The sequence below is a fragment of the Tinamus guttatus genome, unplaced genomic scaffold (assembly GCF_059628265.1).
Source record: "Tinamus guttatus ecotype Peru unplaced genomic scaffold, ASM5962826v1 Tinamus_guttatus_pri_ptg000520l, whole genome shotgun sequence".
NCBI lineage: Eukaryota > Metazoa > Chordata > Aves > Tinamiformes > Tinamidae > Tinamus > Tinamus guttatus.
This window is the reverse complement of record NW_028289054.1, coordinates 292,389-307,025: the sequence shown is the minus strand read 5'-3', so window position 1 is coordinate 307,025 and position 14,637 is coordinate 292,389. Positions and strand designations below refer to the sequence as shown.

Sequence of the window (14,637 nt, the reverse complement as noted above, 5' to 3'; positions counted from 1 at the left end):
CTCGCGTTTCACCGTCATTCTGTTCCTCTGGGCTCAAAGAGAAAATAAATGCAACAGGAGACAAATGCATTTCATGGTTTTTAATAATTTTGTGCTATGGTTTAACCACAGCATATTAAGAACAAGCATAAAATCTGTATTTAAAACTAACAACAGCACTTAGAGCAACATCTTCCTTTAAAAGTATTGCAATAACAGACCTTAGGTCTAAAAACTAGGACATCACCATTTGCTCAATTAAAAGAGTCAGATACACAACAGTTGAAATTTTTTCCTGTATATAACTGGAAGTTACTGTGGAAAATAAGCAACAAATTAATTGTGTTAAAAGGAAAACAAAAAAATCTTTTTAAAGCAAGCCAGGTTTGTCATAGCTTCACATGAACAGCTACTGAGAAGTTCCAATACAGTTGTAAAAAGGCTTATTATTTTAATAGATTTGTTTTTACAATAATAAAATTAAAAAGAAAGATTAAATATTGTTGATAGTGCTGTACATATTTCAGAATAACTTGAAACAAAATGGACAAAGAATAAGAGAGACGTTGAAAATGTGATCTTGAAAGCCACGATGTTGGAAATAATAAAAAAACACACCCATACAGCAATAAAGCATTTTACACTGTAAAATAATCAGCAAGAAACAACAAAGAAAGGGTCTGCACTCTGAAAACAGGAATTTGATGGTAAATTTTAGGTGTAACGGCCCAACAAATGTACATGCCATCGTGAAATGCTCTGAACACAGCAGCACTGGGCAGTGGATGGCAATGCAGAGATCAAATCCCAACAATGCTTGCGTTGTCTTTGCACTCTAAGTAGCAAAAGGGTGTTAAAGAATATTGAGTGCTCTTATCTTATTCTCGCTGACCAGTTCTATGATGCCAGAGGCATCTGGGTTTACTTTTTTTGTTGTTTTGCTTTTGAATCACAGTTACCTGCTGTGCTTTGTGGTAAACGCAGGAGCGGGAGCGCGCGGCTCTGCGTAAGAGAAAGTCTGCTCTTTCCACTGCAGTTTCAAAGCAAGTTAGTGCCTTTCAAGGGAAACATCCTCATGTTTGGTCCACTCAGTATGCAAGCTTGGCTATTACAAATCATATCCCAGATTACTCCTGCGCAAAGCTCACTCTGGAAGGATTCATCCTAGCCAAGGCCTGGGGGTCTTTGCTTTTTGCAGACGCCGTGCCCCAGTGCAAGCAGAAACGTGAGCACGGCCAGCAAGGCAAACCTTCCAAACAGCTACTCTGTGCCCTGACAAACAGCGAACAAGTTAACAAATGATAGTCATAAAATGTGCATATTCGACTATGGTACATGCTTACTGATCAAACGGCACGATATATAGAGGGATGGATACAAGGTACCTGCAAGGGCTCGATGATGTGGAACTGGCCATAAAACTCATATATTTATTTAAAACAAACAAACAAAGGAAACAAAACTACCATGATCAGCATTCAGATACAGGACGCCTGTGACGGCTTTTAAAAAGATATTTACAGACAAATGTAGAGCTGAAGTTCCCGATCAATAGAGAAGTCGCAGGAGGCTGGCAGAGGACCGTGCTCCAAGTCCTGCTCCTCGCAGGTTATGGACCAAATCGAAAGTCCACTGAAACCAGGGGGGTCTTGCCCTTGATTTCAGCGGGCCCTGGATAAGGCCCCCTGAGTTTTAGCCTAGCGTTTAGCTAGTCATCGGAAAAAACAAACAAAAACGCCATCTCAGCCATATCCCGACACGTTGCTACGGTGCGTCTGTGGTTAAAGCCTGACGAGTACAAAAAAGCTACATATAGACAAGCGTATCTACGAACGATTAGTCAGCATCCATGTGAGAGAGGGTCCTTCTGTCTGGGACTGATAAAACTTTTATACCACCTACTGTCCTGGGATGGTTAGAACAAACAGGTTAGAAAAATAAGTACAGTATCTGCAATTCTCTAAACTAGAACTTCATGTTTCGATTTCCTGAGGTATTTTGCTTTCCTGAACCAACCGCGCAGCGAGCGGCCGGCCGGCCCAGCGCGTGGCGACAAGGCTGGGGGCACCAAACCAGCTCGCTGGGTCTGAGCACGCGTGGGCCTTTCCCCATGATCGTTTACGTAGTGACCTTGGCCTGGCCGTCGCTGCCCGCGGTGGCGGGGACGGCGGTGCCGCTGGCCAAAGCACCGGCGAGGAAAGGCCCTGCGCGCGCCCGGCCCGCGCTCGGCCCACGCTCGGCCTGCGCTCGCCTCACGGCGCCGCTCGCCCTGCCGCACGCCTGGCACCCCGGCAGCCACCCGGCCCTCCAGCGACTCCCCACGGCCGGCCACGTCCCAGGGATAACTGGGAACGGAGGGACCACGGACCTTGATGTGGCAGGCATGAAAGGAGGGGTGGTCGCTCGTGGTGGGGTAGTTGTTGGGCCGTTGTGGATTTTGCAGGCGTGATTTGGATCAGTTCCCACCTGTCTGAGCTTCATTTCAAACCTGGGCTGTGGACAAAGAGGTCGGAGGGGGTTTCACCCATTTACAGGTTAAAATTAAAAAAAAAAAAGAAAGGTAATTGAGGATAAGAATAAATAATCTATCTGCTAGAGAAGTAGTAGCTAATACTGGTCCAACTCAGCAAGAGTGAGGCAACAACCCATAAGAGAAGCATCTAGTTGCAAGGTTAAAGCTGTGGAGGTTTTGCTTGTTTTGCTTTGTTTTGTGTTTTCCTTTTTCTTAAAGTGACACATTAAAAAAAAAAAAAAGAACAAATCTTCACAGCAAAGATGCATCAAACAACCACTTGCTATACACAGGCTAGTCAAAAAGGATTTGTTCAAACTTTTTTCCCTTATGATATTATATTGATATTTAATAGGAAAATAAAATACATAGACTTTTTGTCATTTGTATGCATTCATTGCAAATTTTCTTACAAAAAAGGACCAAGCACAGAAGTTGGCATTCACAAAGTCTATGCCGTTTTTGTGTTAAAATTGGTATCATCTATACATTATCTTACAGTATTAACAACATCTATTTGTTTTTGTATGTTTGTTTGTTCTACCCATTGGGTAGGATATGTGCATAATATATTCAAGTTATACACAGCACCATACAAAGAAAAGAAAAGAAAAGAAAATGACAGAAGAAGAGACAGACAACTGAAAAAGCACCATTTTAAGTGAGGCACAACAAAGGTGGGAGCGAAAGGCCTGGCCCGGAGCGCGGCGCGGTCGGCGAGAGCCCTCCGGCCGCCCGCGCCGCGCTCGGCCTCAGGCCCTGCAGAGTGCAAGGGGGTTCCTATCTGCTCAGACCTGAACGTGAGGCACCTTAGTTGCTTACAAGCTACTGACATGCAGACCTCCTCGAAATTATATACCTAACACATATGCGTCTAGTTCATTAGTAACCCTAGCACAGCAGACAGACAAGCACAAACCAAGGAGGGAAGAGAGGAATTAAAAGAAGACAGCTTTGTCACCCACGAGATCCTACACATACCACACTGTTTCAGAAAGCTCACATACCAAACCATATAAAACGGCAGCAGCAGCAGCAGCAGCAATACAGCAAAGAAATGACAGCATCATCTCGGGCAGTAAATCACATGGAGGCAGCTGTCAGAGGGGAGGAGGGAAGTATCTCTGTTATATGTGTTTGTTTCTCTCTTTATCACTAAACCAACATAAAAAAGGAACACTCTTTGAGCGTTCAAGTGCTATACCGGTACACAGGTTGCTTTTGTTCGGTCGAAAAATGGAACGTAGACTAGAGCAAGGCAGACGTAAAAGCCAGGAGAGTTTGCAGCACGCTTCAATACAAAGCCATGCTTGCTTTTCCTTTTGAAAGCAGGAGAAATAAGGTGAGTGGTTACCAAAACAAAAAAATAGAATACATTTATTGTAAAAAAAGTGATTCTCAGGAAAACACCAGTGTTCCCCTACATTTGTGTGTCACTGGTACTTACTGGTGTGGTAAAGCACTTCATTGAAAGTGAGCCATCATCTACATCTAAAGAGTTTTTTGGGAAGAGGCAGTGGGAGCCCAATGTTGCCAGTGGAGGCTAGAGGGCCTCAAGAGGTCTTGAACAATTCTGTAAGAGCATCTCTTTGCAGGGATTTCAAATATTTTGGGTTGTTTTAGGACAGCGGTTATAATTGCGCTGGTTGGCAAGCAGGCAACACGATAAGGGAAAAGACCAGTACATGTAAATAAATTCTTTATAATGCCTTTAGCCTAACAAGAAACCACAAAGTTGTTCATCAAAAGTCAATCTTCATCTGAACTCGCCTGTTAAAGGGGATCACCTGGTTCTCAGCATCTCTTAGGTTTGAAATAACATGTTTCTGAGATTTGAAAAGCACATTTTCTGCCAGTATGTCAGTATATGAGGTCTACACTAGGGCTGCCCCGAAAGCATCAGGATTTTTCAAAGCCCAGCCTAAAAGAGACTGTTGTTGGATGGAAGATGCACTAGCACACCAGATCACAGGTAAGAATTTGCACAGCAAGAAACTTCCTAACTGATAAAAAGGGGCATGACATCTGCAGGAGCAAAAGCCAAATCCTCCTAATACTGCTACTTGACAAATGACCTGTCCCTTTTCCCAAGAGCGCAACCTATAGCTACTTAGCATTTCTGGAAGGTGCTTAGGGAATAATAACTAATGGACAAATGATCAGGAGACGGGGTACAAGCACACGTTTGCATGCTGGCATGTACACACACATGCACACATGGACACGGCTCAACGGCAATGACCAGAGAGAGACTGGGGACAATCTTAAGTATCTAAATATTTTCAGATGTCCTGCAAGTGTATTGTTTATCCTTGAAAAAAAAAATGCAGAGAACAGTTTTGGAACATCTATTTCCCCCAGCACTACTACTTGCTTTTTTTTTGTGGGTGAAGTCAAGTTACTTTAGTTACTTTAGTTTGTTCAGGGCTCAGAGCCACAGAAAGGTCTGTCATCAATCTTGCCTAAAACATTCAAACATTCTTTACAAAACAGGGTGTCAGCTTTAAGGTCCAACATCTCACTACCAGGCAGGATTAGAGATGAAGTTTTCCAGCAACGCAGCTCCAGAAAGGCTATGGGCCAGGTCCTTTGGCTGGACAGGGCCATTTCCCCTACTGCAGAGAAAGTGCTTCACTTAGGAACAATGAAATTTCCCTCCTGGCTCTTCCCCAAAATGTGTTCACAGAAAAAAATCTCAATGGCACCTCCTTGCTTAATGCATCACATACATATACATAAAAATAAGAGTTTGGGATATGAGAAGCGGATTTCAGCTCCGACAAACTGGTGGCAGAGGTTGCAGCAGGCAATAAAAAGGGAGTAAAATGAGTGCAGTTTGAGCCATGGACCTAGTGCATCCTACGACCACAGAAATACCTTCCTCCCTAGCTATCCAGGCTTTGTGCACAGGGCACGTGTCCGAGTGTTCATCCTTGCAAGAACAGAAGATGCTGTAATAAACTCACATCGGCCTGAAGCTGTATTAAGTGCCGTTCATCAATGACGAGACTAGGAGTGGCATAAAGGAGCCCTCCCTGGCAAAACCATCCCAACCCACCGCACTCCCAGGAATCCTGCGTCTGCTGCCCACACTGCGGAGCAGTGATCTTAACACTGCTCGTTTAATAGGACTAGTTTTCCTAGTCCTGATTCATATTAAAAGAAGGTGCTTCCTATGCAAAGAGCCTAATCACACAGCACTGAGACAAACTCAACCACAGTCACGCCGAAAGTACATCCAGGATTAGAGTTAAGTGCCAAGTACTCCATTGGGAAAGCTTCAGGGAAAGCTCTTTTCTACGGCTACAGACCCTGCCTTTTCTAGGCCTGGAAGATTATAGGACAAGACACCGAAGACAGGGCATCCTTAGGAGCAGGAGATGACCCATGCCACATAACTGATGAGAAAAGGAGCTTTTATGGTAGGTAAAAGAGAGGTCATCATGCTTTCTCAATTTTTTTTTAAGTAAGTACATTTAAAGGATTTTTTTTTAGCTTTAAAATTGCTAAAATGGGGACAGCACTAGACTGAGCCTAGGGAAGTTGCATTACTGGACAAATATGAGGAGAAGCAACTGGAATTCAGGCTTATATGGTTCATTAGTTTTGCCCATGAAACACCTAAAACAAAATGCCAGTATGGAGGTATGATCTGTATGATTACCTCTACAATACTCACAGAAATCTTTAATAATTTACAAAGCTGCATTTGAGTGGCCGTGGGGCACAGTTTATTAATCCTTCATATTTTAAAAAGGAATTTGCCAGAATTACTTCATAGAATTACCCAGTTTAAGAGAACACCAGTTTTGAAGCCTGTACAGATTGTTAGTGATGTCTATTGAATTTTTAATTTTCCTTCTTTCTTTTACCTTTCTGTCCTGTTATCAAATATGTTCTCTCTCAACAACATAAAAAAAAAAAGAAATTGAAAGAGAACACAGGTTTTTGTAATGGTTCCCATCTGAGATCACTAAAACTAGTTAGAAAATACCACGTTTACTACCACAGCAGTTGAGCCCATCCAAATGAATGGACCGCAAGTTCCCCTACAGCAAATAACAGAGGATTGTGCAGATGTAGGCACAGCCACTATGAGGGCAAATACTGTAGTACTTTTCAAAGTTTTTTAAACAAATCTTTCCTACAGAACTGGTAAAATGGGTTACTTTTTCCATACAGCTTTTAACCCTCAGCCAAGGCAAATTAAGAGACAACTCCGTGCACGCTTCACAGCCAACAAGGTTAACGGGCTGCGTGCGAATTCCCTGGCACGCACAGGTTGCAAAGGGCTGACCTCAAAGCAAACACGTTTCCACGAGGTGACCCTGAAGGAAAGTCCAAGGCTCGTTCCTGTGAGATCTGCATATGGGGAAAAAATGAGTATTCCAGAGGTCCCGTGCCAGGGCCTAGTGCAGGTGAGCTCTGCCAACACGACTGAGTTCCAGCTGTTCTTCGCCCTAAAGGCTGAATAATCCACATTTAGGCAACAGCAGAGTATCTGCACAGGCACATGTGTTGGCTGACTACAGGTTGATGGTAAAATCAATGAAGACCAAAAAGCAACACCTTGGGTTTTTTTTTGACTAAAGAGATTGTCTGCAAAAATCCAATTTCAGAACTTTTACTCCCAGGACATGACAGACAGACACCTAGTCTTCTCCTAAACTCCTGCCCTGTGGGTCTGAGTGGAAAAAAAGGGGAATCTAGTCATAAAGTTTCTAACCTCTTCCTTTGAAAGCTACGTAAATTAAAGGGCAACTTTACCCTGCATTATGAGGGTGATTCAGACCAAGACACAATTACAGTGACAAATGGGGCTGCGTATTCAGACTAACAGTTATTCAAATGCTTTCTAAACCAAAATAAGACCAAATGAGCTTATGAAGGAAATAACCTACGCCGAGACCCACAAGATACGCCCACACTCACACACACAGTTTTGGCATTAAAACTCTGCATAGATGGAGGGTGGGTTCAGGGACGGGCGCCGCGGCGGCCGGAGCCCCGCAGGAACCCACCGCTGCCCTGCGGCACTCGGTAACCAAGCCTGCAAACACAGGAAAGGGAAAGAAAGATCTTCGGCAGGAAAGTCTCTCGTGCATCCCCCCACACACACATGCACACACATATATATATATTAGAAACTATTCAAATTAAGACTCTAAAGGTTTTAAGTCCATTTCCCGAAATGCATTTTAAGTGCAAGTTGTGCTTTTTCATGTGCTTGTGATGCCACTATCACCATTTTCCAACTGCCTTCCAGTGCTGCGCTTGCCTCCACAAAAAAACAGCCAAGGAAGAAATACCCTACGTGCCATTTTAAAGGTGGGTAAAAATCTTCCAACTGCTTTTAAGACCAGTGTGACAAAATAAGGGCTCTTAGGGCTTAATACATAAGCGATCGTTACCCACGGGCACAATCCTGCCGGCATCCATGGGATGACGTGCACGGAGGAGGGTTGGCATGAGAGGGCCCACAGCAAAAGGCCGCTGTTTTGCTGTGACATTAACGGGTGCTCCCGAGTCACCTCCAGGGATGCTGCAGCAGCCAGCGCCGCTCCCAGCACCGCTGCGGAAACTGCTGCCTGGGGCTGGAACCACCAAAGCCCGTTCACTTCCACCCGACACATCTCCAGGGCTGAAGAGTAGTATCTAAAAGATGAAGCGGGGAGGGAAAAGCACAACAGTCTCTCATATTTTAACAGCATTGCAGGGGAAAGAAAGCCCCGCCTTGCATTTTTAAACAATTTATTGCATAATGCCATGATATGTGACTAAGTACATTTCAGACTACAGTGAGGACAGAAACTTCTAAAACCTTAAGTACTGATGATACTGCATTATGAAAAGGAAAAGAATGGCAGCACTTAGTTAGAATCAATATAAATTAGCACATCTGGGATTTTGTTTTGCCTTTTATGAAACAAATAGTCTAAACCGCATAATAGCTAAACTCTAACTGACGGAAAACGCTGGGATTTCATATTTGTCTCCTTCCAGCCAAAAGTCTGCAAGACACTCCATTGATGCACTGTTATTTGAATGCAAATTATTGCAAAGACAAGTTAAATGTCCCTGTATTTCTTGATTTTTATTAAGAGATGCTAGATTAAATCCTGTCCCCTTTCTCTAGCAAACCCGGGGGGGATGAGAGGGAGTAAACTCCTCCAGATTACTTCTGGGGCTCAATCATTATTCCACAGGTGAAAAGACAACATATAGAAGAACTTCACATAAAACAGTTCCCTCATATATATTTTTTTAAACATTAAGATAGTGCAACTTTTTAAAACACATTTATCACAACACAAATTAATTCCTTGCATTCATCTAAGTTCTCAACTTTTTATACCTTGGCACACAAAACAGGAATTTTGTTTCATATTAAAAAAATCCACACCTTGGGAGAAAAAGAAAGCAAACTGGCCAATTCTTCCCCCACTTATCTAGTAAAACCTTCTTCTTTTTCTTTCTGCCATTCAGTGAGTATAAAACAGGCCGTACAAGCCTCATTTCTGTGCTAAGTTTACTTTTAGAATTAAATAATTGAAATAGTTTATTAAAAAAAAATAATATATCCCCCCCTCTTCCCTGCAACACTGCTCATAGACAAACTGAATGGAAGTTTGTGTTTCTCTCTAGCTGTTTTGCATCATGCCATTCCCCCGAAAGGAATCAGAAGCAAAGGACTGGTTTGCGCACGCTTGGTTTTACTCAGTTGCACCACGTGAAACGTAACAACACCGTGCGCCGGAGCGGGGCCTCTTCCTCCGCCGCCCTCCTCGCATCTCTCCTCTTCAGTTCGAACGCACCTGGGAGAGGAACTTAGACCAGGTTCCCCGGTTTCCTGTCTTGGCCCTTGCTGGGGACTATTGTGCTCTCTGAATTGTTCTGCTGAAACTGAAGTCTGCTGCCCCTCTGCGAGGGAGGCGGCGCGTTGCTGTGCTGGTGGTGGAAAAAAGAGGAGCCCGGGTAGTGCCCCATGACCTCGCTGTACGTCGGGGGTGGTCCTTCCATCCTTCCGTTGCTGCTGTGGTTGGTTGCACTGATGCCCGAATTGCTGCTCGGCGGGCACGGGCCCCCATTGTACATGGAAATGTCTATCAAGTCGCTATCGAAAATGGTCCGGTTGGGCGGCGCCCGCACGGACTCGCGGTTGAGCTCCATCTGCTGCTCGGGGTCGCGCAGCTGCAGCGTGCACGGGCCCTGGTACGGCGGCGGCTCCTCGCCGTCCGACAGCGAGATGGTCGGCGGCAGGTCGATCTCGTGCTGCATGTAGGGGTAGGTGGGCTGGAAGCGACTGAAACGGTCCCGCTGCATGAACGACGGGGCGGTAAATCTGTCCCTGGACCTCGGGGCATACATGATCTGCAACGGGAGGAGACAGAGAGGCGCCTGAGCAAAGCACAGCGGGCGTTCCTCGTGGAGAAGCAACAAAATGGAAAACGGTTCTTCTTGATGCCTGTTTTAAGAGGCTAAATCCAGGAAATATTGCGCGTGTGGGCTCACGCGTACGTTGGCATGGAAAGGAAGGGCAGGAGTTGGAGGAACGATCTAACACAAAACATTTGAGAACAGCCCCAAGAAGGAAGATGAAGACCCCCCACAGCTCCCTCTGACATCATTAAAACATGCAGAACGGAGAGGAAAAAATCTGTCTCTGTACACAGTGAAACACTCCAGGCTAGTCTGCTCTCCAGTTCTGAAAATTAATTACTTTTATGAAAATGTCCTGGTGCTGAATTTCAGCTGCAGAATGAATCTCCACCTCCTACTTGAAACTAATATAATACGCGACATTACCAAAGAATTCAGATGGTCATTTTAGCACATTTATAGAAAGGTCAAGCATATCTCACGCCTTCACTATCAGCTGTCCTCCCCCTTAGTTCTTAGTCAGAGCTCAGCCTCCAGTGGGGGCTTCTATAAGCTTCTATACTGTGAGTTGACCAAAAAAAAAAAAAAAGGCTCTGGCATATTTAAGCCCTGAAGAAGGGCAGGAATCAGGAGCTTCTACTTAGTCTGCTCCAGACATGTATTGATACCCCTAGTTCTGAGATCCAGATCTATTGAATTGCTGTTCTTGTTTGTAGGCCCATGCAGGGTCTTTAGCCCTGGCCCCACCACCAGGAAGATTCACTGTTAAATTAAGGAGAACCAGGTAGCTCAGAACCACATACCCACAAATGAGCACATGGAGCCAGGAGCTGCACTAGCTGCATGACAGGAAACCCTGGGGATAGGGTAGGTGCTGTAAACCCTGCCCGTGTCCGTCCAAGGTCGGCACTGCTGCTGCTTAACCTTCGTATTCCCCAGCGTTTGTCCTCCTCGCCTCGAGATTTGCCCTGTAAGAGCCTCTAAAGGCAGCTAAAACCAAGGAGAATATCATTCCTTTCTTTGAAAGCCTGGGGCATGGAGGAATGCATGAAGGGGTTAGAAGGAGGCAGCAGAAGTAGCAAAAACACACCTCAACTTTTGCTAATAAGCTTAGCAGCTAAAGGACTTGCCAGAAGACACAAGAAATTCTTTCAATTTTTACATTAGCTGGAGCGGTTCCAACCTGCACCTTAGGCTTCTTAGTAGCCTTGCTACCCTCTGCTTTCAAGATGCTCCCATTTTGTGGGGTGCAAGGTCAGTCACTCCCGCCTTTTGAAGCTTTTATTTTCGCATGGCAACTCTCGGGGCAAGGATGGGAGGATTCTTGTTGGCTGAACCCTAATAATTACAGCACTCACCTGGAGAAGACTCCATATGTGTTTTATATTAAAATTAGTTGGGCCACAGAGAAAGACCAATTAGAAGGAGTGTTTAACCTAGTGGACAAGCTACTTGTAACAGAAAACAGGCAGGAGAATAACTGGTCTCCCATAGTCTGCTGAATGCTCCAATTACTGAGCCACTGCTTGAAAGACAGGCACCTCCACCACTCATCTGTGAAGGCCTACTGTGATACAGGGAGCTGCTGCTGCAGGGGAGACATAAGGTAAGGGCCTAATGAAAATGTCTGAGACATCTATAAAATGTAAGAAAGACAGGCTCAGCTATGATAAAGTTTATTTACTAAACAGCGGTTATGTTTTCAAGAGGGGGAAAATACACAGGACAGGGAACAGAACAGCACACTGGTAAAGATGACAAGAAAACCATCCGTACCTCTGAAGCACCCTGGCGTGGAACGGAGCTTTCTGAAGGCCACAAGCACCCTTCCTGGAACACAGAAAGAAACAACAAAAAATTAATATATCACATGATCACCTACCTCAATACTACAGCCCTTTTAATAGTCGCCTTGTAACAACCGGTTGCCTCCATCTAAGCAGCAGTGGCTGACACGTGGCCTCGGTGACACTGCACGCAGAGCAAGGACAGCTCTGTGCTCAGGCAAGCCGAGCCGGCCCGCTCGAGAAGCGCCGCCGAGGCGCCGCGCTGCTCGCAGACCAGGGGCACGGGGCAGCGACCAGCCCGACGCGCGGGGCGGCGCGGGGCCCCGGCCGCTCAGCACCTCCAAAGCGAGCTGGGACCGTCCCCTCCAAGGCGAGGAGGCCGCAGCAGCGAGGCCAGCAGGTCTGATGGGCCCTGCTGCCAGCCCGCACCCCAGCTTCACAGAGGAGCCACACAGCTACAGCAAAGCCTCATGTCTGCAATCTCACCGAGCGGACATTCTTCCAAAGCCAGGAGGACTCTGGTCAAAGCTGTCACTTGCCCAGTTCCCACCATAAGAAGCAATTAAGCAACCGAGGTTTCAGCCACCAATTCGCCTCTTCAACCACTTCCCCAACTATCTTCTCAGGCTGAAGTATTTTCTCTCCTGTGGCTTGAAAGCCTGTTCTGACACTTTACAAACACTCGAGGCAGAGTAAAAGGATGAAGAAGAACATGTCAACAAGGGAAAACAGCTTAAGGTGCATTTTTATTTTTCTTTTCTATATTTTTAGAGCAGCAATAACTACTGTAAAGGTTTTATTTTACTTGAAAACTTCAAAGCTGGAAGGAACATATCAGAAAAGCTATAAAGCACAGAAATTCAAAACTAGCGCAAAAAAAATTGAAATATTATATGGCCATGACCATTTTCTTGGAGATAAATCAAGTCTTATGATTTTACAGACATAGCAAGAGGAAGAAAATGCATACTGTCCCAAAAGGTGTTATTCTGTATAGACCCATGTCAAATCCTACTCTCCTGCTTTTTTTCACCGTAGCACCTCTTGGTGTATTTCAGAAGTAAAACCAGATGTAGCTGGATGATCGTGATGACAGTGCAAGACCAAAGGCCTTTTGTGATGGAGAGGGGCCACCACAGAGGAGACACTGCACCAAGAGTGATCTCCTGTGGGATTCGGCTGTTAAGGAAATGCTTCAAACAGCAAAGTTGGCCAATTACTTTTCTTCTGTAGCCTTGAAAGTAGATGTGGAAGCAGGCTGACAACTGGGATTATTTCCAACTTCCTTTTGCAAACAACCTTGTTTGGAATAACCTGATATGAAGGACAAATCTTAGGCAGATTCACACACTGCTGAGGCTATATTAAGTTTTGTCTGCAGTGGAAATAGTAATTGTTTAACTGTAGTGGCTCAAGTTATACTGGTACCCGCCTTCCTTTCCATCACTCCATCACGTGCTCAGACCGCTTCCTTCCTGCTCTTACAGTTCAGGCAGCAGAGAGACACGGATGTGCCAAGACCTCTTAGCCGGGGCACTGGCCTTGCAGCCCCTCGGTGCTGGTTTAGAGGTGCCTCCCACACCGCGGCAGGGCAGCCCCGGGCCGGGAGCGGAGCGCGAGGCCGGAGCAGCATCGGCCCTGGCGCAGAGCCCATCGCGCTGCCCGCCAGCACCCGCAGCCAACAGATGCAGAGCCCAGCCTGGGTGCCCCAAACCAAGCGCCCGGGCAGCTGCACCAGCAGCTCTCACTTGTGGACAGCCAAGGATAAACCCAAGTAAAGGGAATTTACCCAGTTTTCCTGTGGGTAATGTATCACTGACCTGTTGCTTACAGGCACTCAATAGCTAACCTTACCCATCTCAATTGCCTCTGTCTGAAACAGACCGAAGGTGTTTAGCCTGAGTTCTAATATTTATAGGGAAAAGCAAGAAAAAGCAAACACATTTGTCCTGTAAACTGTATTCATTTCCAACACTGTTAGGTTTTGGAATGAAAAAGATAATGAGTCTTCATAATCTTTTCATAGTAAATCCTGACCCCACAAATAATACCAAAGGAAACAAATCTTACGGTTCCACCTAGGTCTTTTGCTGTCCCTTAGGGTTCAAGGGTAATTTATGGAGAGAATTTGGGGGATTAGTTTTTGAAATAACAGTAGCATTCGATAATTCATGCTGGGTGATTACTTAATTATCTTAAGGTAATGATTATTTAAGTCAAGGTTTAAAACTTATGAGACTGGATAAACCTAAGCTAATTTGCTTAATTTGTATTTTACAAAGATTTAAAGCTTCCAGAATTAAAGAGGTTAGGAAGGTGACTCTTCAAGGCCATTCGTGCTTCCTGGAGCATGCAGCACCATCCAGCTAACTGGGCTCAGGAAGAAAAAGACTTGACAGAAGAGAGATTTTGATGTTTTCAATTCAAAATAAACTACAAATAAAATGCTATGCTCAGTAAGAAAAACTCCTCAAATTGTAATGAAGCAAAAGTAACCTATATGATCCAAATTCCAAATAAGCCTATTACTCTCCAATCAAGAGGATCTTCCAATCCTTGGGTGGTTTGGAAAGCTCTAACTGATTTAGGATGGATTCAGTTTTCAATTGCCAGCCCTCCCCTGGGTCCGTACCTACATTCTGTGTTTACCTTCCTTATTTACTGTCTCTCTTGTGGAAATTTATCTCCCTTTTTACATTTCTGACAAACAGAACTGCCTTAAATTATATTACCTGAGAAGCAGAAGCTAGTTTTACATTCACTGAAATGCACTGGAGGTACTAATTTATTCTTTCTCTTTTTTTTAAAAAAAATGTTTTCACATAAAAGGTACCTCTTTTGCCCTTGCTTAAACTCATTTGTTTTTTTTTTTTAACACATGCCTGCCTTCTGCAGATGGGTTCTTCTGCAGAAGTGTTTTGGGTGCAGTTTCTGATTTTGGCCCTAGGTGGCAGTAATATATTACACCAGGTTAAAGCA

The 14,637-nt window shown here is 44.8% G+C and overlaps 1 protein-coding gene across 5 annotated transcripts in view; it reads right to left on the bottom strand.

The window, feature by feature from the left end:
• The window catches only part of LOC104565831 (low-density lipoprotein receptor class A domain-containing protein 4), a 322,211-nt gene that overhangs the window by 43,136 nt on the left and 264,438 nt on the right, over positions 1–14,637 (bottom strand). For 4 of the 5 annotated variants that reach the window (XM_088533757.1, XM_088533756.1, XM_010212575.2 and 1 more), the window contains 2 exons: positions 11,648–11,701; positions 8,226–9,862 (listed from right to left, as the gene is read on the bottom strand). The exons of the other annotated variant lie outside the window; for it this stretch is intronic. In XM_088533757.1, the coding sequence (XP_088389883.1) occupies positions 9,320–9,862; positions 11,648–11,701 (597 nt within the window). In that variant the 3' untranslated portion in view covers positions 8,226–9,319. Of the gene's footprint in view, positions 1–8,225; positions 9,863–11,647; positions 11,702–14,637 lie in introns of those variants that run through there. 5 annotated transcript variants of the gene reach the window in all.